The sequence below is a fragment of the Lissotriton vulgaris genome, chromosome 5, assembly GCF_964263255.1.
Source record: "Lissotriton vulgaris chromosome 5, aLisVul1.2, whole genome shotgun sequence".
Taxonomy (NCBI): domain Eukaryota; kingdom Metazoa; phylum Chordata; class Amphibia; order Caudata; family Salamandridae; genus Lissotriton; species Lissotriton vulgaris.
In genome coordinates this window covers 901955227-901982270 of record NC_141693.1, presented here as the reverse complement: position 1 = coordinate 901982270, position 27044 = coordinate 901955227, and the positions used below count along the sequence as shown (strand labels likewise).

Here is a 27044-nt window from a genome sequence, read left to right as displayed (position 1 = left end):
GTGTTGCGGAAACAAATATTGTCATACGAATAAAACAAATCAGTACACTAGGTGATGCTCTGTGCCCTCCACTCTCCGCACCAATACTTTACTCTGACACTCTATACTATGCTCCCACCACTCTACACCCACTCTACAACCTCCTCCTCCTCCACTCTATGGCCCCCTCCTCCACTCAATGGCCCCCTCCTTCTCCACTTTACGCTCCTCTCTTCCACCACTCTACGGCCCACCTCCTCCTCCACTCTACTGCCCACCTCCTCCTCCACTCTACGGCTCGCCTCCTCCTCCTCCACTCTACGGCTCGCCTCCTCCTCCTCCACTCTACGGCCCCCGCCTCCTCCACTCTACGGCCCCCGCCTCCTCCACTCTACGGCCCCCGCCTCCTCCACTCTACGGCCCCCGCCTCCTCCACTCTAGGGCCCCCGCCTCCTCCACTCTAGGGCCCCCGCCTCCTCCACTCTAGGGCCCCCGCCTCCTCCACTCTAGGGCCCCCGCCTCCTCCACTCTACGGCCCCCGCCTCCTCCACTCTACGGCCCCCGCCTCCTCCACTCTACGGCCCCCGCCTCCTCCACTCTACGGCCCCCGCCTCCTCCACTCTACGGCCCCCGCCTCCTCCACTCTACGGCCCCCGCCTTCTCCACTCTACGACCCCCGCCTCCTCCACTCTACGACCCCCGCCTCCTCCACTCTACGGCCCCCGCCTCCTCCACTCTACGGCCCCCGCCTCCTCCACTCTACGGCCCCCGCCTCCTCCACTCTACGGCCCCCGCCTCCTCCACTCTACGGCCCCCGCCTCCTCCACTCTACGGCCCCCGCCTCCTCCACTCTACGGCCCCCGCCTCCTCCACTCTACGGCCCCCGCCTCCTCCACTCTACGGCCCCCGCCTCCTCCACTCTACGGCCCCCGCCTCCTCCACTCTACGGCCCCCGCCTCCTCCACTCTACGGCCCCCGCCTCCTCCACTCTACGGCCCCCGCCTCCTCCACTCTACGACCCCCGCCTCCTCCACTCTACGACCCCCGCCTCCTCCACTCTACGACCCCCGCCTCCTCCACTCTACGACCCCCGCCTCCTCCACTCTACGACCCCCGCCTCCTCCACTCTACGACCCCCGCCTCCTCCACTCTACGACCCCCGCCTCCTCCACTCTACGGCCCCATCTCCTCCACTCTACGGCCCCATCTCCTCTACTCTACGGCCCCATCTCCTCTACTCTACGGCCCCATCTCCTCCACTCTACGGCCCCCTCTCCTCCACTCTACGGCCCCCTCTCCTCCACTCTACGGCCCCCGCCTCCTCCACTCTACGGCCCCCGCCTCCTCCACTCTACGGCCCCCGCCTCCTCCACTCTACGGCCCCCGCCTCCTCCACTCTACGGCCCCCGCCTCCTCCACTCTACGGCCCCCGCCTCCTCCACTCTACGGCCCCCGCCTCCTCCACTCTACGACCCCCGCCTCCTCCACTCTACGACCCCCGCCTCCTCCACTCTACGACCCCCGCCTCCTCCACTCTACGACCCCCGCCTCCTCCACTCTACGACCCCCGCCTCCTCCACTCTACGACCCCCGCCTCCTCCACTCTACGACCCCCGCCTCCTCCACTCTACGACCCCCGCCTCCTCCACTCTACGACCCCCGCCTCCTCCACTCTACGACCCCCGCCTCCTCCACTCTACGGCCCCATCTCCTCCACTCTACGGCCCCATCTCCTCTACTCTATGGCCCCATCTCCTCCACTCTATGGCCCCCCTCTTCTCCACTCTACGGCCCCCCTCTTCTCCACTCTACGCCCCCCCTCTCCTCTCCTCTACGGCCCCCCCTCTCCTCTCCTCTACGGCCCCCCCTCTCCTCTCCTCTACGGCCCCCCCTCTCCTCTCCTCTACGGCCCCCCCTCTCCTCCACTCTACGGCCCCCCCTCTCCTCCACTTTACGACCCCACTCTCCACTCTACGGCCCCCACTCTGCCCCCCCCCAACCCACTCTACTATACTCGGAGCCAATCTTTTACGCCACTTACTTTTCGACATGCTGGTGTACAAAATGGCGAAAACACATTGGCAAAGCCAATAACTCTCGCAAACGTGAGATCTACTGGCTTTGCCAATGCTTGTGATATGTCACCCCCATCTTGTCCTAAAACCGATTGCAGCATAATAAAATGAGAACTTGTTTTTTTTACATGTTCTTCTAGTAAAAACGCTCAACTATTTGTAAGGAAATTCCTCTTTTTGTATAATCACCCTCAAGTTTTAGGACTGATGCTGCTGGTTTTTCGACTCTGAAGAGTGCACGGAGGCCTAACAAACCTCTGTGCCTGTACATTTAACCTTAAACAGGTACATCGAATTGGCTCATTCCCAATTGACTAATCCACAATTGGCTAATCTAAATTGCCTGTAAGTCTCTAATCAATGGTGCCTAGGCTACCCATGGCCTGCAAGTTAGAAGGTCTCCCACTAGGGACTGCAGCACTGGTTGTGCCGCCCGGGGTGTGAAAGGCACAAAATGAGACTCCCAGCTCGCCATTTGCAAGCTGGAAGAGCAGATTAAGCTACAAGTCTGACTTTGCCATTTAAAGCAATGGCAAAGCCAAACTTCCCCCTGGTATATGAGCGAGTCACCCATATGGCAGGCCTATCCAGTCCTAAGGCAGAATGCAACACATCGAATGGGCAGAACATCTTTAGGTAGTAAAAACGCAAAACAGTTTTTACTGTAAAAAGGCTTGGTCGCCCAATTGGAGAGTTTAGACAGACTGGACCTTGGCACTTGTGCAACTTTGAAGGATCAAGTGTTGTTGGTGGTGCATTGAACTAACTGGACAGTTTACCTTTTCATTGAGGCAGGTACTACTGCGACATTGACTGTTTACCCCAAACCAAGGACATGCTCCCCAGAACGAGGAGTGCGACACCACCGCCATCCTCTGCCGTGCAGCACACAATTCTCTTATAGACACAGCCATGATTTACTGCTGGAGAGAGAAAATGCTCCAGGGTACTCTGCTTAGCCGAGGACTATTGGAATATTTCATGACTTCCTCTAGAATCTGCTAGTAAAATGCTCTACAGCAAATGAATTTAGGAAATTGTGCTGTGCAATTAAAGTTTTAGTCCCATTTGTTTTTTAATAGATTAAAATAGATCACTGTGAGAAGAACATCTAGGAAGAACTTCTGGAGACATATTTAGCATAAACAACGACCAGTGGCTGATCACTAATGCCTTGGGTTGTAATACAGGGAAGGAATCTTACCCATAGTTCTGTAGCAAAATAAAGCCACATTTGCAGTTCAGGAGTCCTCGCACAAATGAAGCTTTGCAGAAAAACATTCAGTCAAGATATTCTTCGCTAGTGAAAACCTGATGGAATATATCTGGGTAAAAGTGTGCTGAATATGGGTAACACTATAGAAATATCTGCTCAGACACAGATTCCTACTGATATTCCCCTTTCCATTAGTGAAAACCCATGCTGCCATAATACCGAACCTGTTACTTGGGTATCGTTTTGTACAGTAGTTACTGGTCCGGCATTGCCACCTCACTTTCCTGCACAACATTTTAAGAGGGCCTGTAATCTCATCAGTTTTGTGAATCTTGAAACCTAGGAAGTTAAGGATAGCAAATTCTGGGCTGTGGGTATCCCGAATACACAACCCAACCTCCATGAGGAGAAAGAAGCACGCTGCCATGCGAATGGGCACAAAAATATTCGCCAACCTGCTCTTTTTAGTGGCAGAAGTGCCTTGTTACGGGAAATTAACAGCGTTGTTCACATATTATTTGCACAAGCCTCCGATCTGCGAACTAACCTCTTATTAATTTGATTGCTATGCTGCCTTCCTTGAAATGTTTAGCTCCTGAAGGGGTTGGGAATCACATGTTTGGCTCGTGCACACATCATCTGGGGTTTCCCTTCGTCGGAGGCCTAGCACCTTTGAAATTTCACAGGCACTTTTGTAAAAATCACAGGCTTTTTACAAAAGTGCAGATTTTGAGATTTTATTGGAAATCGTGAAATCCTGAAGTGTCTTTATAGAGTTGCATGCTGACCTCTCGGCAGTAACCAGTTGCAATGTATGCAACTTTTGCAAAGTTGCCACTTATTTGCCTTTAGTCCCCTGTGCCCATGCCGGTTGCACACATAGTCCTGTCGCTGAAATAGCTTTCAGCGCTCCTGGGGAGACATGTTAATTAGTTCCAGGAAAGGATACAATTGGGCCTGCTCTGGAAGATGTCCACACCCACCTGCAGGAAGCCATGTGGGTGTTGGCCCAGAAGGCAAGGTTCAAAGGAGAAGCCACCTTTGAAGGGAACGTGGATAATTCTTGGGAGAGAAGCTGCTTCATTATCCAGGCAGACAGGCTGATACTAGGGACCAGAGAGGGGGAACCAGTTGCCAAACCTGTTTTCCAGGGGTGTGTAGCCCCCTTGGCAGCCACACTTCTGGGGTGGGCTATGGAGCTCCACACGCCTGGAGGGTGGTCCTGCTAGATTTGAAAATGGGCAGAATAGTGCATCCTGGAATGCCCAGATGCCACACTACACAAAGTGGTCATCTGGTGAAAGGGAACCTGGTATCCCATTTGCTACCAATTGCATTATGCTCCTGAGAGTATTTTATGAGCATAAGTAGGGCACACTTTCTCATATCTCGACTGGACTGGAAGAAGGACCAAGGAAGGACTGCACTGTGGAACCGGCGAAGAGGGTGCATTGTTGTGGACTGCATCTGCTGCACCTTGTGGCTAGCAAAGGAGAGGGACTCTGCCTGCCATGTCCTGCGCAAGATTAAGTAGTCTCCAGAGCCAAGCAAAGAGACTCGAAGGGCCAGCTGACTGGCATCCTGTTCGCAACACAGGGCCACGAGCTAAAGAAGCCTGCTGGGGCAAGTTGGTTGCTCAAAGTCTTTAACCACTACCATACAGCACCAGGGAACAGAACTTGATGCACAACGTGGCACCCAAGATCGTTCAACCTGGGGGGGGGGGGCTCATCGGAGTGCAGCTGGGACCTCCAGAGGATGGGTTATCGATCCAGAAAGGATTGGCCTGTGAGCGCGGTACTGGACGACCGAATGTTGTGTTGACTGTGCTTCTTCCGCGCCAGCAAGCGCATATCCGGATCGAGCTTGTACCTTAGTCGCTTTTTGACTACTCTTTTGAGACTTTTTGTCTCCTGGTGCACATAGGGGTGCCTGGGTATAGGTCCTGTGGGGCCTGCCGTCGCAATATGTCGGTGATGGACCCCCATGATGATTGCCTGTACTGCCTGGAGAGCGACCAGACTCCCGGGCCTGTCGGGCTATTTCCCGAAGGCCTTGAGAGAGCAGTGCATGAAGCTTCTGGAGGTCCGGCATTCGTCCCGACGCCGCTCAGAATCCAGGAACCGCTTCCGGTAAGCAACGACAAAAAAAGAAGTTGAAGAAGCGTGTTCGCTCTCCGACGTCTCCCTGTCGGTCCTCGGATGCGGACGAGGGGACAGGGGTTCTGCCCCTGTGGCTCCCTTGGAGCCTGTAAGTCCTGCGGTCTACCCCCCTTTCCCGGGTTCGTCAGCGACTCCCGAACAGGTGCAAGAGTTCCTTGCCACCATGGACCGCCTTTTCAGGCCTTGGGCTCCCGCCGGTGCTCCTTTGGGCCCTGCGGTCCCGTGTCCAGATCCTGTTGGCCCATCGGCGCCGCTGGCGGATCCAGCTTTGGCGCTACAGGATCCTATGCCGTTGGCTCTGGCCCCGGCGCCACAGGGTCCGGCCCTGCCGGCTCTGGCCCCAGCGCCGCCGTCGGCGCCGCAGTGGGTGCTGTTCGTTCCGCCCTTGCCCCGGTTCCTGGACCATTTAATTCCTGCCTGGGATCTGCATTGGGAGACAGCCCCGGCCGGCGCCGTTTGTCCCTGCTCTGGCTACGCCGGCAATAGAGGTGTAGGATGATTGGGAGGGGTCCGAGGACCCTCTTGTCCGTCAGTGTGACTCCGTGCAGGACTGGGTGGACGATCTGGAGGACGCAGGTGACCTCGATGTCTCTTCTGACCCGGGGTTTGCCTCTCCTCCGCCGATGATGGAGGAGGGCGCTTCCTACACGGTGGTGCTTCGTCGGGCTGCTGAGGTCCTCAACCTAGACCTTCCTACGGTGGCCCTCAAGACTAACCTCCTCACCGAGGTGCTCCAGACGGCGTCTACCTCGCCGGAGCCGCTGTTTCCCGTCAATGACGTCCTGTTGGGTACTTGGTTGCGGCCGACCTCATCGGTCTGTGCCCCATCTTGGACCTCCGGGATGTCAGTCGCTTACTCCGGAAGGAGAAACTCAAAATGCTGACTCTGGCTCAGGTCCTGGCTGCCCTCGACCCTGGAGACTGGATGGTAGCGTTGGACTTGCAGGATGCATATTTTCTCATTCCCGTCCTGCTGGGCCAACGGCGTTACCTGCGGTTCACCTGGAGCATTTTCAGTTTGCTCTGCTCCCCTTCGGCCTTACCAGCCCCCCTCGGGTGTTCACGAAAGTGATGGCGGTGGTTGCAGCCCATCTGCGCAGGTTAGGGGTATCAGTCTTCTACCTCGACGACTGGTTGTTAAAGGCGGGCTCGCCCCAGGCAATCGTCACCCACCTTCAGACTACGGCCGACCGCCTGCATTTGCTGGGGTTCTCCATCAACATGCCGAAGTTCTCACCTGAGTCCCTCACAAAAGCTCCCCTTCATCTAAGTGGTTTTGGATTCGACGCAGTTTCGGGTTTATCCTCCTGAGCAGCGAGTCCGGGACATTCAGGCTATGATTCCGATTATTCAGCCTCTAAACCAGGTTTCAGTCAGGATGACCCTGCGGCTCCTGGGCCTGATGGCCTCCTGCATCCTGCTATTGCAACATGCCAGATGGCACATGTGGGCTCTGCAGTGGGACCTGAAGTTCCAGTAGGCACAGCATCAGGGCAACCCGTCCGATCATGTCCAGATCTCAGAGGGCACTGCACGCCAATTGCAGTGGTGGCTCACGAATCGCGATTGGGTCAACGGCAGATCCCTCTCCCTTCCCCTACCGGAGCATAGTGGTGACAGATGTGTCCCTCCTGGGATTGGGTATCCACTTGGGAGAGTCGGAGATCAGAGGCCTCTGATCTCCAACGGAGCCCTGGCTCCATATCAACCTTTTGGAGCTTCGGGCATTCCGACTTGCACTGAAAGCATTCCTTCCCTCTGTCCGGGGAAGTGTGGTGCGGGTATTCTCGGACAACACCACCGCCATGTAGTATTGCAACAAGCAGGGCGGGATGGGGTCTTGGACCCCATGTCAGGAGGCTCTGCGCCTCTAGACATGACTGGAACATCAAGGCATTACCTTGGTGGTTCAACACCTGGCAAGTTCTCTGAACGCCAGAGCGGACAAACTCAGCTGTCGGTTCTTGATGGAACACAAATGGCCCCTGAACTCGGACGTGGTGCAAGGTCTCTTTCTACAGTGGGGAGAGCCTTGGTTAGATCTATTCGCCACCGAAGAGAACGCGCGTTGGAATTTCCATGGTGGCACTCGCTCGGCGGCGCTTTTCGTTGCGAGTGGAGTTGCGGTCTGTTGTACGCCTTTCCCCCTATACCATTTCTGCCCAGAGTGTTGAAGAAGATCCGGCGTGACCGGGCCCAAGTCATCCTTGTGGGTCCGGATTGGGCACAAAGATACTGGTATCCCGAGCTACTCAGCATTGCGATCGATCCCCCGATCCTACTGCCTCTTCGGGAGGATCTTCTGTCGCAGCATCACGGGGACGGTCATCAACCCGAACCTGTCCAGCCTCCACCTCCATGCGTGGAGATTGATTGGCGACAGTTGACAGCTTTCGATCTTCCTCCCGAAGTCTGTGATGTCATTCTGGCAGCCAGGCGTCCCTTCACAAAAACGATATACGCCTGCAGGTGGAACAAGTTTGTGACATGGTGGTCAGCTAAGGCTGTGGATCACCTTTCTGCCCCTCTTTCCGAGGTTCTTTTGTTCCTTCTTTCTTTGGCCCAGCAAGGCTCTGCTCTGGGCACTATCAAAGGTTATCTTTCGGCTGTTTCAGCCTTTGTACGGCTTCCTGATCAGCCTTCTCTTTTTAAGTCCCCAGTTGTTAAACATTTTCTGCAAGGCACACGTTCCCTCCCGTGCCGTTCATCGTGCCTCAATGGGACTTGAACCTTGTCTTGACGTTTCTGATGTGCTCTCCCTTCGAGACCCTTCATAACTGTCCTTTGCGTCTTCTCACCTTAAAGACTGCTTTCCTGGTTGCTATCACCTCTGCCAGAAGAGTGAGGAAGCTCCAAGCTCTTTCTTCTAAACCTCCTTTCCTTTCTGTTCATTCGGACAAGGTGGTTCTGAGGACCCGTCCTTCTTTCTTGCATAAGGTTGTCACGCCCTTCCATATCGGGCAGACCATCACTTTGCCCACCTTCTTTCCGCCTCCTTCCAGAGATGAAGAGAGGACCCAAAACGGGCGATCTCATACCTGAGCCACACACAACAGTTCCGGGTGGATGACCAGCTCTTTGTTGGCTACGTTGGCGCCAAAAAAGGTTGCGCCGTGCACAAACTAACCATCTCTCGGTGGGTCGTTCTCTGCATTAAGGCCTGTTACTCGTTGGCTTAGAAGGAGCCTCCTGTGGGGCTGCGTGCCCATTCGACCAGGGCAACTGCAGCCACTACTGCCTTGTGACGCGGCTTTCCCTTGCAGGACATTTGTCAGACAACTAAATGGGCCTCGGTCGCGGCACACGTTTACCAAGCATTACTGCCTTGACAGTCCGGTCCAGAGAAACAGCTTCTTTGGCCGTTCTGTTCTCCTTAACTTCCTGGTGTACTTTTCTTCGCTGACCCACCACCGCTGTTGGTATTGCTGGGGTATCTATTCCAAGGTAAGGAATCTATCACTAACGTGCCTCTTTCAGATGCACAAGTTACTACTTGTGTGACAATATATCCGTAAGAGACATTAGTTAGTGATAGATTCCTTATCTCCCCACCCATCCTCCCCGTTCTGCAAACTAATTACTAGGGTTAAGGTCATCCCCTTTTCAGGGCCCTAGTTTCTTGGCACCAGTGGTCAGTTTCTTGCATGGTTCTGCATTCCTGGCGCGGAAAGTAGTATACAGAACTGACGTCAGAGCGCATGGTTGGCGCCCAAGTAGTCTCCATGACTTCATCTCGGTGCTTACGACGCCAGAGACGGATGCGGAGCCGCAGGACGCCACCTACTAACGCGCAGGGGTACTGCTAGCAAAACTTCCCGGATCCAGTCTGACGCCTGAGGATATTCTAAGGTATTGAATCTATCACTAACTAATGTTTCTTACAGCGATATCGTTACACAAGTAGTTACTTGTGCGACTGGATCACCTCACCTACTTCGTGGACCAAGAAGTAGTCCCAGCATCTCATCCACAGCATCCTTGAGCATCTTGAGCCTCCTTTATCCCTTGCATTTGGACCACTTCCATAGGGAAACCTTTGCAAAGGGAAAAAGTGCCTGGAAGTGACTGAAGACTGCTTCACCTATGAGGAACTTGGTGGTCCCCCTGACCAGCTCCCCAGTAGAGTTAGTCGCAGAAAGTGACTCCAAGTAACAGCATTACGCCCAGCATAAACATTTTGGTGAAAAGTGTCATTTGTTGAATTTGCCAGTGCTTGCTCACGGTGGAGTGAAATGCTTTGATTTACTATACCGTGTTAATTCTATCTCTGTAACCCTCCTGTGGATCTTTTTCATTGTGGTGTCAGAAAAAACAAATATAAGGAGTATGTTTATGAATTGGCATCTGATTTCTTTAGTGTCTTGTCGATTTATTTATTTTTCCTAAAATTGTTTTGGTGCTGTTTAAATGCCCCAATGTCAAGAACAGAGTTACATGCTGACAGCTTAGCTGTGTTAACTTCTGAATGGGACTACTAAAGTTGATTACTCAAGGTATCAAACAGCTCATTACATCAAACCCGACTTGTTACATTAAACCCAACTTGATGCTCAAGTTTAATTTAATGTAACATTTAGCTACATGCAAATTTCTTGCCCAAGTTTCCCAGTGGCCATTTGCGGATGCTTGCCAAGAGACGGCTTTCTACCTGCAAGTTATTGGGGACTTGGACCAAACCTTGCGCTGGCCCTCAAGTCAACATATCAATTGTAAGACTCCATCACCCTGCCCAAGTGACCTTGTGTTCCTCTCACAGCACCCTTCCTTCTGTGATAAATGGTGCCGCATCCACAAACAGGTTTGACCCCAGCACTTTTACCTCTCAACTCCCCCCCCCCTTCCTGCCATACCCCACCAGAGGGTGTCTCAACATGTGGAAATGTTTGGGAAGTACATTGTTTCTTCCACCAGCCTGGCTTTCCAATCCGTAAACCCCAGCTGCCCCCGGGACACTATTTAGGCTCCTTTTTGGACTCTGTGGCTCAAGTCCTTCTTGGGGACCCTGAAGATTTCCAACCTGTGCCTGTTCAGGCTTTCCAGGGCGGTAGTGATGTAGTGAAGTTAAAATTTGTTGTGGCCATCAAATCGTTCGATCATCTGTCAGGCGAGCCATCAGCACCAGTGTCACCGTTCACCCAACTCCTCCTCCAGCTACTGACGGAGGACCATCTCTCCATTTTGTTGCAGGAAGTGCAAGCCCTTATAGGCAAAGAGACTGTTGAGATGGTGCCAGTACCAGAAGTAGGACATGGTGGTTATTCCCACTATTTTCTAGTGCCTAAGGAGGGCCACTGTCTTCCTCCTGTTTTGTCCTGTTCACTCTCAACATCTTCCTTTGGAAGGAGAAATTCAAAATGCTCACGCTCGCCCAGGACTCATCTTCCCTCGATTCTGGAGCCTGGATGGTGGGTTTGTTCCTACAGGATACCGGTTTCCATCTACCCACCAAGCCGGCCCATAGGCGCTACTTGTGGTTTGTGGTGGGACAGGAGCATTTTCAGTTTGCCGTGCTCCCCTTTGGGTGTTCACAGAACTAATGATAATGGTGGGAGCACACTTCCTGAGGTCAGGGGAGCTAGTATTCCCCTACTGGTTCTGTTTCATGCCTTTTTCCCCCGGGAAAGATCACAGGGAATTCAGGCTATAATCCAGATATTTCAACCTTGTTCCTGGATCTCAGTGAGGTCAACACTGAGGCTGCTGGGCTGATGGCCTCGTGCAATCTGCTGACCAAGCACTCCAGGTGACATATGCTAGCTGTGGAGCTGGATCTCAAGTCTCAGTGGGCCCAACATCAAGGGGACCTCTCCTACCAAGTTCAGATTTTGGGGGAGACTACAAGAAATCTGCAGTGATAGTTACTGGAACATGATTGGGTTAGCAGCAGACCCCTCTCCCTACCCCATCCAGAGCAAGCCATTGTGTCCAATGCATCGCTTTGGAGTTGGGGCGGCCCTCTAGGAGAACTGGTGATCAGAGCCCTATAGTCTCCTGAGGAGTACCGGCTCCATAGCAACCTTTTGGAGATGAGTGCCAATAGCTTAGCATTGAAAACCATCCATCTGATGGAGACATCTAGCCGCAGATTCCTTAACTTAGAATATTCCCAGGCGTCAGACTGGTCCGGACATGTTTGCGCAGCAGCACCTCTGTGCGTTGGGGGCGGCGCCGTATGGCTCTGCCCTGTCGTCGTCCATGGACGTGACGTCAGCGGAGCCATATATGCACCGCCGCGCCAACATCAATTTTCTTCTTTTCTGCGTCACAATGCGGATCCTGGGAACCAGCAGTTCCTGTCCTACGAGCCTTCTCAATGCCGTTGGTGTCGTACCGGAACAGTGTGCAATGCCCTCTGGGTTCAAGGCCTGTGAGCGTCAGATGTCCGGGTCTGACCCGCACCTTATTTGCATGTGGTGCCTGGGTGTGCACCACAATTCCAAGTAATGAGGCGACTGTCAACAGATGAAGCCAAAGTCTTTTCGGGAACACCGTATGAAGCTGATGGCTGCGCGGCTGTCCGGCTCAGCCCAGCTTCCTCTCGTCGCCGCTCTCCCTCTCCAGAGGGGGCTCACTCCCGAGTTCGCTCCCACGACCGGCGTCCTAAAAAAGGTAAGCGGAGCCACAAGCGTCCACTGAGGTCCACCTCTCGTTGGTGTGCCGCTGGCGCCCACTCCTCTCGTACAGGGTCAGCAAAGGACGCCAGGAGGCCACCTCTTCCATACCCTCCTTTTCCAGGAGTTGGAGCGATGCGCAACCAAATGGAGGCCTACCCCTGGGCTCTTCAGGCATACTTTGAGCCCCTCCCTCTCCCTGGCGTGCCTTTGGGCCCCACAGAGGCGGAGGGTGCTCAGGCCGGGCCCTCGTTGGTGGATCCTTCCCTGACCAGGGTTCTGTGCACTGACTCCGGTTCTGGAGCCGAGGCTACGACGTTGGGCCGTGGCCCAGAACGTCCTGTTCGCTCTTGCACACTCCGCCAGGCAACGCATAGCCCTGTGCGGCTCCTGCGTGGAAGGCGAAAGCGGCAACGCCGGGTTCGACGCCATGCTCCCACTGCCTGTCAATGCATAGCCCTGTGAGGCTCCCTGCGCGAATGGTGGGGGCGATATTGATGACGCCGAGTTTAGAAATGGGCTCCAAGTCGGACAAGACCACTCCCAGCTCTAAGCCTGAGCCTTGTATCTGTACATGTTCTTCTTTTGATAACGTTAAAATGTATTTGTGAAAATTCGAAAGATTATCTGTACATGGGTATTGTGTGTATTAGAAGCCCAATATTTATTTGGGTAGCATACTTTTTCCTGATCTTTATTCTAGATTGTGAGGTTTCCTTTTTTGAAAGGGTAACATTTAATTTCTCTTTCTACCTTTGTCATTCTACAGTAGGACCATAACTCGGTCCTTATGTTTCTGATAGCCACTCCGTTCAACCTACTTCACATCTGCCTGTTACTGCTCCTTTCCCTCAACACATTGTTTCTTGGACCCCAAGAGAGCACTCAACTTCTACATAGATTGCTTATCGTACCAAAGAACATTGGGTGGACAATCTGCTCTTTGTAGGGTTCTCTGGAGCAAATAAAGGCAAGGCTGTGCAGAAGAGGAGCATATAATGCTGGATTGTGCATTAAGATCTGCTACCCATGGTCTACAAATCCGTCCCTGGAAAAACTGCATGCTTATTCGATCAGGGCAAAAGCTGTTACTACTGCATTAGCCTGCAGAGTCCCTGTCCTAGACATTTGCCACGCTGATATGTGGGCGTCCCTCCATACTTTGACAAAGCACTATTGCCTGGAATATCATGTTCGCTGAGAGGGGCATTTTACCCACTCGGTCCTTAAGGACTATCTGGTTTGAGTCCATTCACAGACCTGCCTCCAAATAGGTACTACCTTTACATCTATTCAAAATGTGAGTAATCAGCAGCCAGAAGCCTCTCATAAGAACAAGATACTTACCTTTAGTAGCTCTCATCCTGTTAGAGACTCTAACTAGCTGCAAATCCTCTCCATTCTGTGATTGGACTCTGCCAATATATATACAATCCCAAGTATAGAAATCTGCCCACGGGCCATTTCAGTTTACATTTGGGGCTTTGTGTCTGAGGCATACACTCTTGAAAGCAATTGACTTCAGCGCATTGGAGTGGTGCCTAAATAGGCAATGCCTGACAGTTCCGAAGCAGAGAGACGTTGGTGTGTAGCCACACAGTGCTACCTACAGCACTCAGGTACTGCTGGAAAGTATCCGGTTCTGGTCTGACGCCTGGAGAATATTCAAAAGGTGAATAATCTATAGCTGGTCTCTACCAAAAAAGAGCGTTACCGAAGGTAAGTAACTTGTCCTTTAGTGGAATTTGTCAACTAATTAAAAAAGAACCTATGCACTTGCGATAGGAATCGCTTCTTGCCTTCTGATCATTTCCCCAGTGAATGAAAGATGGAGAGAGTGCCTCTAAGCTTCATTTGAAAACTTGTTTTCGACATGTCTGATTATGTGGCAAGATCAATGTACACATTAGCAGTATTTTTAAGAGCTGTAAATGCCATTTTAGGAGTTTGCCGTATGATGAAGATAAGCTTCATGGTTTATAGTTTGACATTTGGGAAAGATTTATACAATGTGGAGCATTGGTATGCTCAATGAATCTGGCCTCACCAGACAGCCTCTACCATTGGAGTGTTTCAGGTTTTGTGGCTGTAGCAGACATCCATATTTCATTCCAAAGCAGCAACCTCCTTTGTCAGTCCAGCAACCTTCTGTAATTCAAAAGTAGAAGAATGTTAAATGCATACAGTAGCAATAGTCTTATTTTTATACTGGAGAGTGGTACAAAAGGGGGTGGTGATGGACGGAGCATCTGAATCAATCAAACACTCACACCCAGTCAAAAGATCTGGGTTTAATCCATCACCGTTCTTTAGCCCACTCTGCCACCCCAGTTCAGACATAGCTATATGCAAATCAGTCTGACCCTGTGCCTCATGGGAACAGTCCAGCCCGAACTACCAAGCCATGTCTTCCCCGGACTGGAAACAAGCTTCCGAGGACCGGTTTCTGACATTCCAGCCGTCTTCAGCCCGGCTTGCTTGAATCCAGTGGCAAAGTGAGCAAGGGACTCACGTCTGAGCATACCCTGCCACACTTATGGCGGCCAAAAGTGGTACAAAAGGGGGTGGTGATGGACGGAGCATCTGAATCAATCAAACACTCACACCCAGTCAAAAGATCTGGGTTTAATCCATCACCGTTCTTTAGCCCACTCTGCCACCCCAGTTCAGACATGGCTATATGCAAATCAGTCTGACCCTGTGCCTCATGGGACCAGTCCAGCCCGAACTGCCAAGCCATGTCTTCCCCGGACTGGAAACAAGCTTCCGAGGACCGGTTTCTGGCATTCCAGCCGTCTTCAGCCATGTCTGAACTGGGGTGGCAGAGTGGGCTAAAGAACGGTGATGGATTAACCCAGATCTCTTGACTGGGTGTGAGTGTCTGATTGATTCAGAAGCTCCGTCCATCACCAACCCCTTTTGTACCGCTTATACTGGAGAAGCATAAAATCCTCTCCAAGTTGATCTCAAGAAAATGTGCCACATCAGTGGGGGTGGAAGTGGGACGAGATGAAGAAAAAATGTAGAGCGATTATTCACAGTGACTGTCTTCATTTTAAGAAAGAGGCATATTGCTTGAGATTAAAAAAGTAAAGGTTTGTTTCACATCAGTGAAGCTATTTAACATTTGCCATTTTTTCTTGCCATACTTTAATGTGGTGTTCATCTTTTCAGGCTGGTATTCCTGATCCACCAAAAATGTCAGAAGAATTGATCAGAATGAAAGCTAGAGAACGTGACTTCTTGGAACAACTGCTGGATGGGAAAAAATTAGAGAACTATGAAATCCCAATCCCTATCAAAGCAGAACTTAGGAAATATCAGCAGGTAATGTGGGCAAACGTTCTTCCATGCTTTCCTTTACTTTCCAGAAAGTGTAAAGTTATTTGTACATCTTGAATATTTCTCCCATATGTTACTACTGTTCACTTTTACCTTTGTCATCATATCTTAGTAAAAATGGTCCTATAACAAATTCTCTTGATGTTGCAAGGGAGTTTAAGGTGCTCTTTGCTTCAAAGCCCACCCAACAACTTAATTAGAGTAATTAGGATAGTAATACTGCTGAGAATGTGATGTTTGGTGTTTCACAGTTTTGTGTGTGTATATGTGTATATATATATATATATATATATATATATATATATATATATATATATATATATATATATATATATATATATATATATATATATATATATAGAAAAGCAATGCGCCAAGCGCTTCGAGAGGGCTCACCAGGAAAACACCAGCTATCCAGCTTTCAATAGGCCCAAACACACTCGCAGCATCCCTCCAGGATTTCAAGAGAAGTCAGACGGGTTTCGGGGCAGACACGCCCCTTCCTCTTGGACAACACAGTGCACAGTTACACTCATCTGATCAAGTTGAATAAGTTTGTTCGAGGCATGTGGGCTGCTGAATTCATATCTGTGCATAGATCGCCGCCTAGTGTTGGGTCCGGATGATTGCACATTGTTGTCCTGGAAGAGTCTTCGAAGTATCACGAGATAGGTGGCTCCTCCCCTGGACTACAGTGCGCATGGGCATCGACTCCATCCCCAGATTGTTTTTTTCCGCCATTGGGTTCGGATGTGTTTCGGTTCCCTCTGTCGGAATCGATAGTTATTTAAGTTTCTTTACTTGAGAACAAAAGGTCTTTAGGATCTCGCGTCGGTATTGTTATTGGTCGGGTTGGTTATTCATCGGCTCCGATCTCCTGCTGCCCTTCCGCGTGCTGTCGGCGCGGACGGGCCTACACGACGCTCCAGACTACTTCAACATGGAACGAAGTCCATTTAAGAGGTGCCCAGTGTGTGCCTCAAAGTACCCGCACATCGACGTGCACCCAGTGTGCAACAAGTGCTTGTCGCCGGACCACGACGAGGCCAAGTGTATGGCCTGCTCCAAGTTCCGGTCGAAGAAGACTCTCAAGCTACGTCGGGCCGCAAGACTGCAGGCCCAGAGTTCGGCACCCCCACCGGCTGACATCTTTGAAGAGGATGTTGAAGACGACACCATCCTAAATGTTTCGGACTCTAACCCGGCGTCGGAGGGCGAGGAAGACTACGACGCGGGAGACGAAGAGTTCGAGGAAGTCGTCGAGGAGGTAGGGGACGACGACGGGGCCATTGCCACCGTGGAGGATAGCTCGGAGGAGGAGCATCCTCAGTCTGACTCCGGGGTCAAACCCCATCATAAGGCCCAGGTCGAGGGATCGCCTTCGGGCCTTACCCAAGACCTCAATACTCGTCCCACGGCCCCGCCTCCTGGCCCGGCCACGGACATTGGTGATGCGCCACTCCCGGTCCAGAAACCGAAAGTGAAGCCATCGGGGTCAACACCATCAGGGTCGACACCGAAAGTGCAAGTCGCACTGGTTGGATCAAAGGCGCTAGAGGCCTCGGCGCCGAAGAAATCCAAGATGGCAGTCGAGCTCAAGAGCCACGCCAAGATGGCCGATCCGAAGACCACGGTGTCGAAGCCTAAGGCGAAGACGCCCGACACTGCGGCGTCGGCGCCGAAGCTGGTCGACGCTCTAAAGAGTCGGGTCGACGCCAAGAAGGTCGATGACCATAAGAAGGCCTCGAAGAAGCGTCAGGACGACCCCAAGTCTGTGACGGCACCGATCCCAGTCGAGAAAGCAAAGGGAGGTGCCGCGTCGGCTCCGAAGACGCCTGCTTTGGTCGCCGACCCAAATCCGGATTCGGAGGACTCGCTCGAGCCGATCCGGCCCTCCCCATCCCTCCCCATCCCTCACCAAAAAGGTCACGGAGTCCCTTCAGCGGATTCGAGGGGAGGCCGCGACGACCGAGCCGAAGGACACCGTGCCGCACAAGCCTCCGCAGAAGCCGGCAAAGGCGCAGACGCCGATTCACTTCACGCTACCGCCAAGAACGGCGCCAAAGGCTTTCGCTCCGAAACATGGGGCCGGGGTGCCTTTAAAGCTGGTTTCTACGCCGAAGGCATCATTGGTGGTGCCGAAGCCACGGCATCAACCACTGGCAAACGAGGAGCGTTGAGAGGTCATCATCGACGCCGACACAGGCAAGCTCTCTCTCCTCAAAAGGAAAATCACCCCGGAACCTGCGTTGGAGCACTTCCACATTCCCCTTAAACATAAGTTGGACTCTGCGGGTGCATCTGCCCCTATGGAACCAGCATCTCCACAGGGTCTGGACCTCTCACCCACTCACTCTAACGCTGGGGAGGGTGACGTAGACGAGGAGGACGAGTATAATTATCCAGCATACTCGGACCCAGAGGATGTGCATGAGCCATGTTCTGCCGGGGGCGACCCTGAGGACCCTCAGTCAGGACATGAGCCGCAGCTTTTTGCCGCAAAAACTTCCCCAACGGAGGACTCTGCAGCCTTCAACGCATTAATTGAAAGAGCTGCAGCCAATCATGACGTCGACCTCCATGCTGACCCAGTGGATGTCGATTTTTTTTTTGACACTTTCTCAGTGGCTGAAAAGACCGTCAAAACATTGCCAATGCTTAAGGGTGTGCTAAAGCATGCGCCAGAGGTTTTCAAGGAGCCCACCCGGGCAAGAGTAATCAATCCTCGCATTGACAAAAAATACAAGGCAGCGCCCACTGACCCAACGTACATCAAGGGACAGTTGCCACTGGACTCTTTGGTGGTCTCCAACGCACGTAAACGAGCCAACTCACAGACCACGGGTTATGCTCCTCCCCCTGACAAAGAATCAAAGGTGTTTGAGGCATCAGGGAAACGTATTGCTGCGCAGGCAGCCAATATATGGCGCATATCAAACACGCAGGCGCTACTTGCACGCTACGATAGGGCACACTATGACACCCTAGAAACACTTCTACAGCACTTGCCAGATCAGTATAAGGAGGGCGCTGAAATGCTGATTCAGGAGGGAAAACTTATTACCAATGCCTCCATCAAGTGTGCTCTAGATGTGGCTGATACCGCCTCGCGAGCAATAAATACTAGCGTTCTGCTGCGCAGGCATGCATGGCTCAGAATATCAGGCTTTAAACCAGACATTCAGACTACCATCCTCAACCAAACAGTAAATCCAGACCACCTGTTTGGACCTGAAGTGGATGCAACACTTGAAAAAATGAAAAAGGACACTGACACTGCTAAATCTATGGGTGCCCTTCAGTCCCAGCAGTTTAGGGGTGGTTCCTTTCGCCGCTCCAATAACAGAGGCACCTCAAGGGGGCAAGCGTCACAGTCCACACAATTCTATAAAACACCCAATCCTCATATACCAACAAGGGTAGGGGTGGATACCGTGGCAACAACGTCAAGGGCAGAGGACGTGGAAATAACAGCTCCAGGTCCTCCACCGTCAGCAAACAGTGACGCCTTGTCACTGCCCCCCGACCACACAACACCGGTCAGGGGGAGACTCCAGCAGTTCCTGCCCGTGTGGAGGTCCATCACCACGGACAGGTAGGTCAAATCTCTTATTCAGTACGGTTATTGTCTGGAACTCACTTCCATCCCACCAAACATACCTCCAAAAAACCGTCCTATGTCCGGCGAGCACTTGCACTTGTTGCAGCAGGAAGTCCAAGTCATGCTGCAAAAAGGGGCAATAGAGCTCGTTCCACTGCAAGAAAGGGGAACAGGGGTTTACTCCCTGTACTTTCTAATCCCAAAGAAGGACGGATCTCTCAGACCCATCCTAGACCTCAGACCGCTCAACACGTACATTCTGTCAGAGCATTTTCATATGCTTACTCTGCAACAGGTTCTCCCACTGCTTCAGCAAGGGGACTTCCTGGCAACTCTGGACCTCAAGGATGCATATTTTCACATTCCCCTTCATCCTTCACACAGAAAGTATCTAAGGTTCACCATTCAAAACCAGCACTACCAGTTCAAGGTTCTGCCCTTTGGGGTCACCACGGCGCCCAGGGTCTTCACAAAGTGCCTGGCGACAGTGGCGGCGCATCTAAGACGTCAGAACATCCACGTATACCCCTATCTGGACGACTGGCTCATTCAAGCGAAGTCGCACAAACAGTGCGCCGACCACGTGTCCCAAACCATTCACCTTCTGCACGATCTGGGATTCTCACTGAATTACCCAAAGTCCCATCTCCAGCCCGCTCACATACGGCAGTATCTGGGCGCGGCCATAAACACTCTGACGGCTACAGCGCAGCCAAATTCAGTGAGGATCAACAGCATTCTATCGCTGATTCAGAAATTCAGACCTCAACACTCACTTCCAGCGCGAGTGTTCATGCAGTTGATAGGCATGATGGCCTCCTGCATCTCCATTGTCCCGCACGCGAGACTACATATGCGTCCGCTTCAGGAGTGCTTGGCACGTCAGTGGACTCAGGCTCATGGCCAATTAAAAGACCTAGTGTTGGTGAGCGGTCGGGCATACAACTCTCTGCATTGGTGGAATCCACAAAACCTTTGCAAGGGCCGACCGTTCCAGGAGCCTGTGCCACAGATTATCCTGACGACGGACGCTTCTCTCCAAGGTTGGGGAGCGCATGTACTCCACTACACAGTGCAGGGACTATGGACACTACAGCAGAGGAAGATGCACATCAATGTGTTGGAACTGATGGCAATCTTCATGGCCTTAAAGGCGTTCAAAGTACATCTGTGCAACAAGGTCATGTTGATCCGGACGGACAACATGACGGCCATGTACTACATTCAGAAACAGGGAGGGACACACTCTCCGCAGCTGTCTCATCTGGCTCAGAGCATGTGGAAGTGGGCCATTCAGAGGAACATCTTCCTCATGGCAGAACACCTCCCAGGCAAGGACAACCAGATGGCGGACCTGCTCAGCAGGCACAGCCACCAGATGCACGAGTGGGAGATACATCCATCAGTACTCCAGCCGTACTTTCAGACATGGGGTCATCCAGAAATAGACCTGTTCGCCACAAGGGAGAACGCAAAATGCCAAAGCTTCGCCGCCAGGTTCCCACACCCGCAATCGCAGGGCAATGCGATATGGATGAACTGGTCAGGCAAATTTGCGTACGCTTTTCCCCCAGCACCCCTGATACCGCTGGTGGCACGCAAGCTCAGGCAGCACTCGATGACCCTCATCCTGGTTGCTCCAACGTGGGCTCGCCAACCATGGTACACCACGTTTCTGGAACTGTCCGTGGTACCGCATCAAAGGCTTCGTCTCACACCCAGCCTTCTGACGCAGAGCCATGGCGACATTCAGCACCCAGATCCGCAACAGCTCAACCTGGCGATCTGGCTCCTGAAGTCTTAGAGTTTGGCTACCTTAACCTTCCTCCGAATTGCATGGACATCATTCGGGAGGCAAGAAAGCCCACTACTAGAGCCTGTTATGCGGCCAAATGGAAGCGGTTTGTCATTTATTGTGCAAACCACAACATCAATCCACTAGATGCTTCCATTCAGAACATCATCTGTTACCTGTTTAATCTGTACCAGTGTAATTTGGCATATACTTCCATCCACATTCACCTGTCTGCGATGGCCGCATATCTCCAAAATAGACAGCACCTTTCACTTTTCAAGGTGCCTGCTATCAAGGCTTTTCTGGAAGGACTCAAAAGGCTCATTCCACCACGGACCCCTCCAGCTCCAGAATGGAACCTCAATGTGGTTCTTACAAGACTGATGGGTCCTCCCTTTGAGCCACTACATTCCTGCGAACTTCAGTTCTTGACTTGGAAGGTGGCTTTCCTAGTAGCAATTACTTCACTACGGAGAGTTAGTGAGCTGCAAGCCCTCACAATCCAGGAGCCATTCTTCCAGGTTCATACTAACAGGGTAGTGCTCCGCACTAACCCCAAATTTCTACCCAAGGTTGTGTCTCAATTCCACATAAACCAAACAATTGAGTTGCCATTGTTTTTTCAAAATCCTGAGTCACTGGCGGAGCGGATGCTCCACACCCTTGACGTCAAGAGGGCCCTAATGTATTACATTGACAGGACCAAGGATTTTAGAAAGACTAAGCAGCTTTTTGTTGCCTTTGCGTCACACCACAAAGGTAACGCTATTTCCAAGGCTGGTATTGCTAGGTGGATCGTGAAATGTATTCAGATCTGTTATGCAAAAGCTAAACGCACTCTTACAATTCCACCAAGAGCCCACTCCACCAGAAAGTTGGGGGCCTCTATGGCCTTCCTTGGAAACATTCCCTTAGAGGACATATGTAGAGCAGCCACATGGTCTACCACACATACATTCACAAAACATTACTGTGTAGACGTGCACTCTAAACAGCAGGCAGCTGTAGGGAAGGCTGTTCTCAAGACACTTTTCCAAACTGCTGCAGCTGGCACGGGCGGCCGCCGCTAATGGAGGGACTGCTATGTATTCTATGCACAGATATGAATTCAGCAGCCCACATGCCTCGAACTGCAAATGCTACTTACCAGTATGCATCTGTTCTTGGCATGTAGGGCTGCTGACATTCATATCGCCCGCCCTCCTCCCCGGCGCCTGTAGCAGCTGCAGTATTTACATGCATTTCATGCCATGGTCATCACTCACAAAGTTCACTCCATCTCGGCCACAATGGCTAAAAACAATCTGGGGATGGAGTCGATGCCCATGCGCACTGTAGTCCAGGGGAGGAGCCACCTATCTCGTGATACTTCGAAGACTCTTCCAGGACAACAATGTGCAATCATCCGGACCCAACACTAGGCGGCGATCTATGCGCAGATATGAATGTCAGCAGCCCTACATGCCAAGAACAGATGCATACTGGTAAGTAGCATTTGCATTATTCAAAAAGTGGGACGTCCTAAGTGGGCGTGGTTTGACATGCTGCACTCCCAGGCATGCTGGAAGTCGCAGTCTTTAGAGATGAGTGCCGATTATTCCTTGAGTAGGTAGTGCACAAATGTCACAGATTTGTCATCTTGATTAAAACACCTCACAAAATTGAAGGTCGGGGGGGTTATCTGGAGTGTGAAAAGTTTCTTCAGATGTTTCCTGCTGCAAAGCGCGAAGATGAGTATCTCCGCTCCAGTCTCCGTCATGTTGGTTAGTTTATAGCGTCTAACGAAGCGGAGCCCCTCCCACGGTCGAGGCAGACCGGAGAAATTGGGAAAAGCAATGCCCCAAGCGCTTCGAGAGGGCTCACCAGGAAAACACCAGCTATCCAGCTTTCAATAGCCCCAAACACACTTGCAGCATCCCTCCAGGATTTCAAGAGAAGTCCGACGCGTTTTGGGGCAGACACGCCCCTTCCTCATGGACAACACAGTGCACAGTTACACTCATCTGATCAAGTTGAATACGTTTTTATTCAACAAGTGGGACGTCCTAAGTGGGCGTGGTTTGACATGCTGCACTCCCAGGCATGCTGGAAGTCGTAGTCTTTAGAGATGAGTGCCGATTTGCAGCAGGAAACATCTGAAGAAACTTTTCACACTCCAGATAACCCCCCGACCTTCAATTTTGTGAGGTGTTTTAATCAATATGACTTGTTGAATAAAAACGCATTCAACTTGATCAAATGAGTGTAACTGTGCACTGTGTTGTCCATGAGGAAGGGGCGTGTCTGCCCCGAAACGCGTCGGACTTCTCTTGAAATCCTGGAGGGATGCTGCGAGTGTGTTTGGGGCTATTGAAAGCTGGATAGCTGGTGTTTTCCTTGTGAGCCCTCTCGAAGCGCTTGGCGCATTGCTTTTCCATATATATATATATATATATATATATTAGTTTTGGGATGTTTAGCCACTTTCATATTAAAATGGTATATTAAAGCAGTAGGTAAAAATTTGCAATTGTATGAATGTTGGAGTTTCACTTTAGCACGCTACCGGACTCTTAAAAATAGGAGTACATCCTGGGAAATACCCTTTCTTTGCTCCTGTAGATACATAAGAGCACATAAGAAGAAAAGAATACCAAATAGTATTAATCCGAGGTCCTATCAGTCCCATCATAGGAGTTTCTCTCTTGAAAACATTTCCTGCTCTACCAATGCACCCATACATACATTTCATCCTTTAGGAAAATCTTAGACATTTTCATTCTGATGAAAGGCTGCTCCCTGCAGCTCCCACAAAGTATGGGAATGGAATGTGACAACCATACAACAATACCCAAATGCACCACTGTGTAAATTTTGTATGTGATGTAAACAATCTACTTAACTTATCTGGTAGAGACTTTAGCTGCAGATTCCTTACTGGCCCTCCTGTTCTGCGAATGATTTCTGGGGACAGGATTTTACCCCTTTCAGGGCCCTAGTTTTACACACCAGTGGTCCATGTTCATGGCTCCGGCCGTCTGGCGTAGAAAGTCTAAAAAAGAAACTGACATCAGCACACTGGGGTGGCGCCTATATAGGCACAGCGCATTTCACTTCCGGTGTGGACAACGACGCCACGTTGAGCCGAACCACACCACCTACTGACACACAGGGGTACTGCTCACAAAAACATTTCCAGATTCGATCTGACACCTAGGGATAATTGTATGGTAAATGAGTCTGCAGCTAGATAGTCTCTACCAGGTAAGGTATTACCGAAGGTAAGTGACTTGTTCTTTTTGCTGTACATGGCTGTGATTCACCACAGTGCTTGGTACATACTTGAAATATATTTTGCCCTGAGCTTCAAGGTGCCACGCATAGTGTGGCATATTAAAGACAAGTCCTGCACACCGGTGAAAGATTTTGAATGATTACTTTGGTTCACTTTCCAGCAGTCTTCGCATTTGAACAAAAATAATAGGAGTACTAAGCTATGCAGTATAAAAGGCTATTTACTAAGAGACTGTTAGGCATTCTGAATTCTGTTTTTTGGAGTTTGTTCAGAATGCAAAGTGCAAGTAAAGCTTCTTTATGTTTGTAGCTGTGGGTTTATCTAGTCGAGGGTCTTTGTAGACTGGTTAAAGTATGAATACCCTTCCAAACACAGCCTTTGTGAAACTAAACCCAGACTTTGAGGGGCTGGCTTTTGGTTTGTTACTTGAAATCCAGCTCTGTAGCAAACTACAGCCCTTACTTTTTTGGTCAGTGCTTTATGGTGAACTCCGTAACCATTCTGATGAGTCCTTTTGCTGACATAACAAAAATTTGGTTGTACTTGTTCTTTCTGCAGCCTTGTAAGTCAAAGCAAGAGAAGGAATGTATATAAGACGCAGAAACAATTCTCCAGCATGGCATTGTCCTACAGTTCTGCCTTTAAATATCTTTGTGCAGACAGGCCTTCTGTACGCCTTTCAGCCCATACCACTCCTGACCAGAGTTCTCAAGAAGATCAGATACTGAAATTAGGAGACTTGAGGAGGAACTGGAACAAGGGGGGACTCGAGCTAACTTACATATCTTAAGCCTTAAACAACATGATTATAAATCTTTGGTTACTGATAGGGCCAGAGCTCTTGGCAGGGAACAGAAGGGACGGCTCTACGATCTCGGAGATAAGGCAGGGAAGTTAATTGCCTGGCTAGACAAAAGAGGGGGAGCCGGGCGTGTTGTCCCAGAACTTGTCACAGATGAAGGGGAGCTGCTTACTGACCCCCAGAATATAGTGGATAGCTTTGCAAGGTACTTCCAAACTGTTTACGCCTCGGTCTCAGATCGACCGGAGGAGAACTCCCATTTATTGCTTCGCGATATACAGCTTCCTTGTTTGGCTAAGGAGGATAGTGACTTTATGGATAGTCCCCTAACTACTGATGAAATAGCTCTAGCTATTCGATCGTTGAACTCCGGCAAGGCGATGGGACCAAACGGACTCCCAATTGAGTTGTACAAACTCAGACCGGATAGACTAGCTTGTTACGTTAAGGGTATGTTTGTTGAGGCACGGGAGAAAGGAATCCTGCCTAAGGACCAGAGAGTGGCGTCGGTGGTGGTAATCCATAAGGACGGTAAGCCGAAGAATAAGTGTGCCTCGTCTAGACCTATTTCTTTATTAAATGCGGAGCCCAAAATACTGGCCAAAATCCTCTCTAATAGACTAAAAAAGGTGATAAGTGGGTGGATCCATCCGGATCAATCAGGATTTATCCCCACAGAAATACTGCCTTGAATTTAAGGAGGTTGCATGGCATGATAGCCAGAGATCATACTCTGCAGGAACCAGCCGTGATCGCCTCCCTTGATGCAACCATGGCCTTTGATACCGTTGAATGGTCCTATTTATGGGCGGTCTTGACTAAATTTGGATTCGGACTCAATTTTATTGGCTGGGTGCGGTTGTTATATGCTGAACCACTCACCCAGGTAGTGGTTAACGGACGAGTTTCTGCAACATTTCGACTAGGGCGGGGCACGCGACAGGGTTGCCCCCTCTCCCCTCTTCTTTTCTCCCTGGCGTTGGAGCCCCTGGTGGCCTGGATCCGCTGAGAACCATCAATTTGTGGTATACAATGGTCCCCTGAGTGGGAAGATCGTATCTCCCTATATGCGGATGATATTCTGCTTTATTTGACCTCCCCTCGGAAATCCCTCATGGTGGTATGCAATGTTCTCGCCTCTTTTGGCAGAAACTCCGGACTCTCCATTAACTGGGGTAAATCTCTTTTGTATGTCCTAAGTGGGGCAGCCCCGATTCTTCTAAGAAATTGTCCGATTCAGATCAATACGTGTGGTTTTAAATATCTCGATATTTTTGCTACAACGTAGTCTGTTATGAGAGGGGAGGCCTCGTATTGCTTTAGCCAAGCTGACGCTCCCGTGGTATGACAGAGGTATTTCCCTCCCAAATATCAAGCGTTATTACTGGGCCTCCCAGCTGGCTGCTTTTAATCACGGAACATATGGGCCCGTTGCTTATCCAGGGTACGCTATTGACAAATGGCTCCTCCCAGGAATAATTATAATAGGGCACTTTATTTGAAGCCGGTGAAGCTGTGTTTGACGGGACCGACTAAACATGCAGTGAAAATCTGGCATGATGCCACAAGCTCTCTGGGGTGGAAGGATAAATTGACACTTGTAACCCCCCTTTTTGATTCGGAACGATTAGGTAAGCTCTGGAACACAAAGGGATTTGATAAATGGGAGCTGATAGGGATTTCAACTATAAAGGACATGTGGGGCAAGGGGCGGATTAAATCATTCAGAGAAATGCAGGTAGAATTTGAGCTTTCAGGCGCAGAATATTTTCGTTATATGCAAATTCGACATTCATTAATGGCCGCTCTGCCTCTGGGGGAGGAGTTACCGGAGGCATCGCCTCTTGAGGATAGAATCTTAGATGGTCATCTCCTCGACAAAACGATCTCCCTGATCTATAAGAAATTAATCAATAATAGGGCGGATCTACTTAAGGAACTGAGGGTTAAGTGGACAAGAGATGGGATAGAATTGGATGATGAAGATTGGCAATCAGCTATATCCTCCCCAAAAGTGATTGCTATTCCTGCAAGATTGAGACTGGTACAGTTGAAGATTTTACACAGGGTCCCTGGCCCACGCCTTGTGCAGATGGGGTTGTTGGAAGATGGATTGTGTAGACGTAAATGTGGCTTAGAGGGTACTTTCTTTCATATCCTTTGGGAGTGCTGTTACATAACCGAGTA

General features: G+C 50.9%; 1 protein-coding gene across 2 annotated transcripts in view; it reads left to right on the top strand.

Moving 5' to 3' along the window:
- Nucleotides 1-27044, top strand: part of BTAF1 (B-TFIID TATA-box binding protein associated factor 1) — a 1094445-nt gene that overhangs the window by 847827 nt on the left and 219574 nt on the right. For both annotated transcript variants that reach the window (XM_086922506.1, XM_086922505.1), the window contains exon 26: nucleotides 15218-15370. In XM_086922506.1, coding sequence (XP_086778632.1) covers nucleotides 15218-15370 — 153 coding nt within the window. The remainder of the gene's footprint in view (nucleotides 1-15217; nucleotides 15371-27044) is intronic.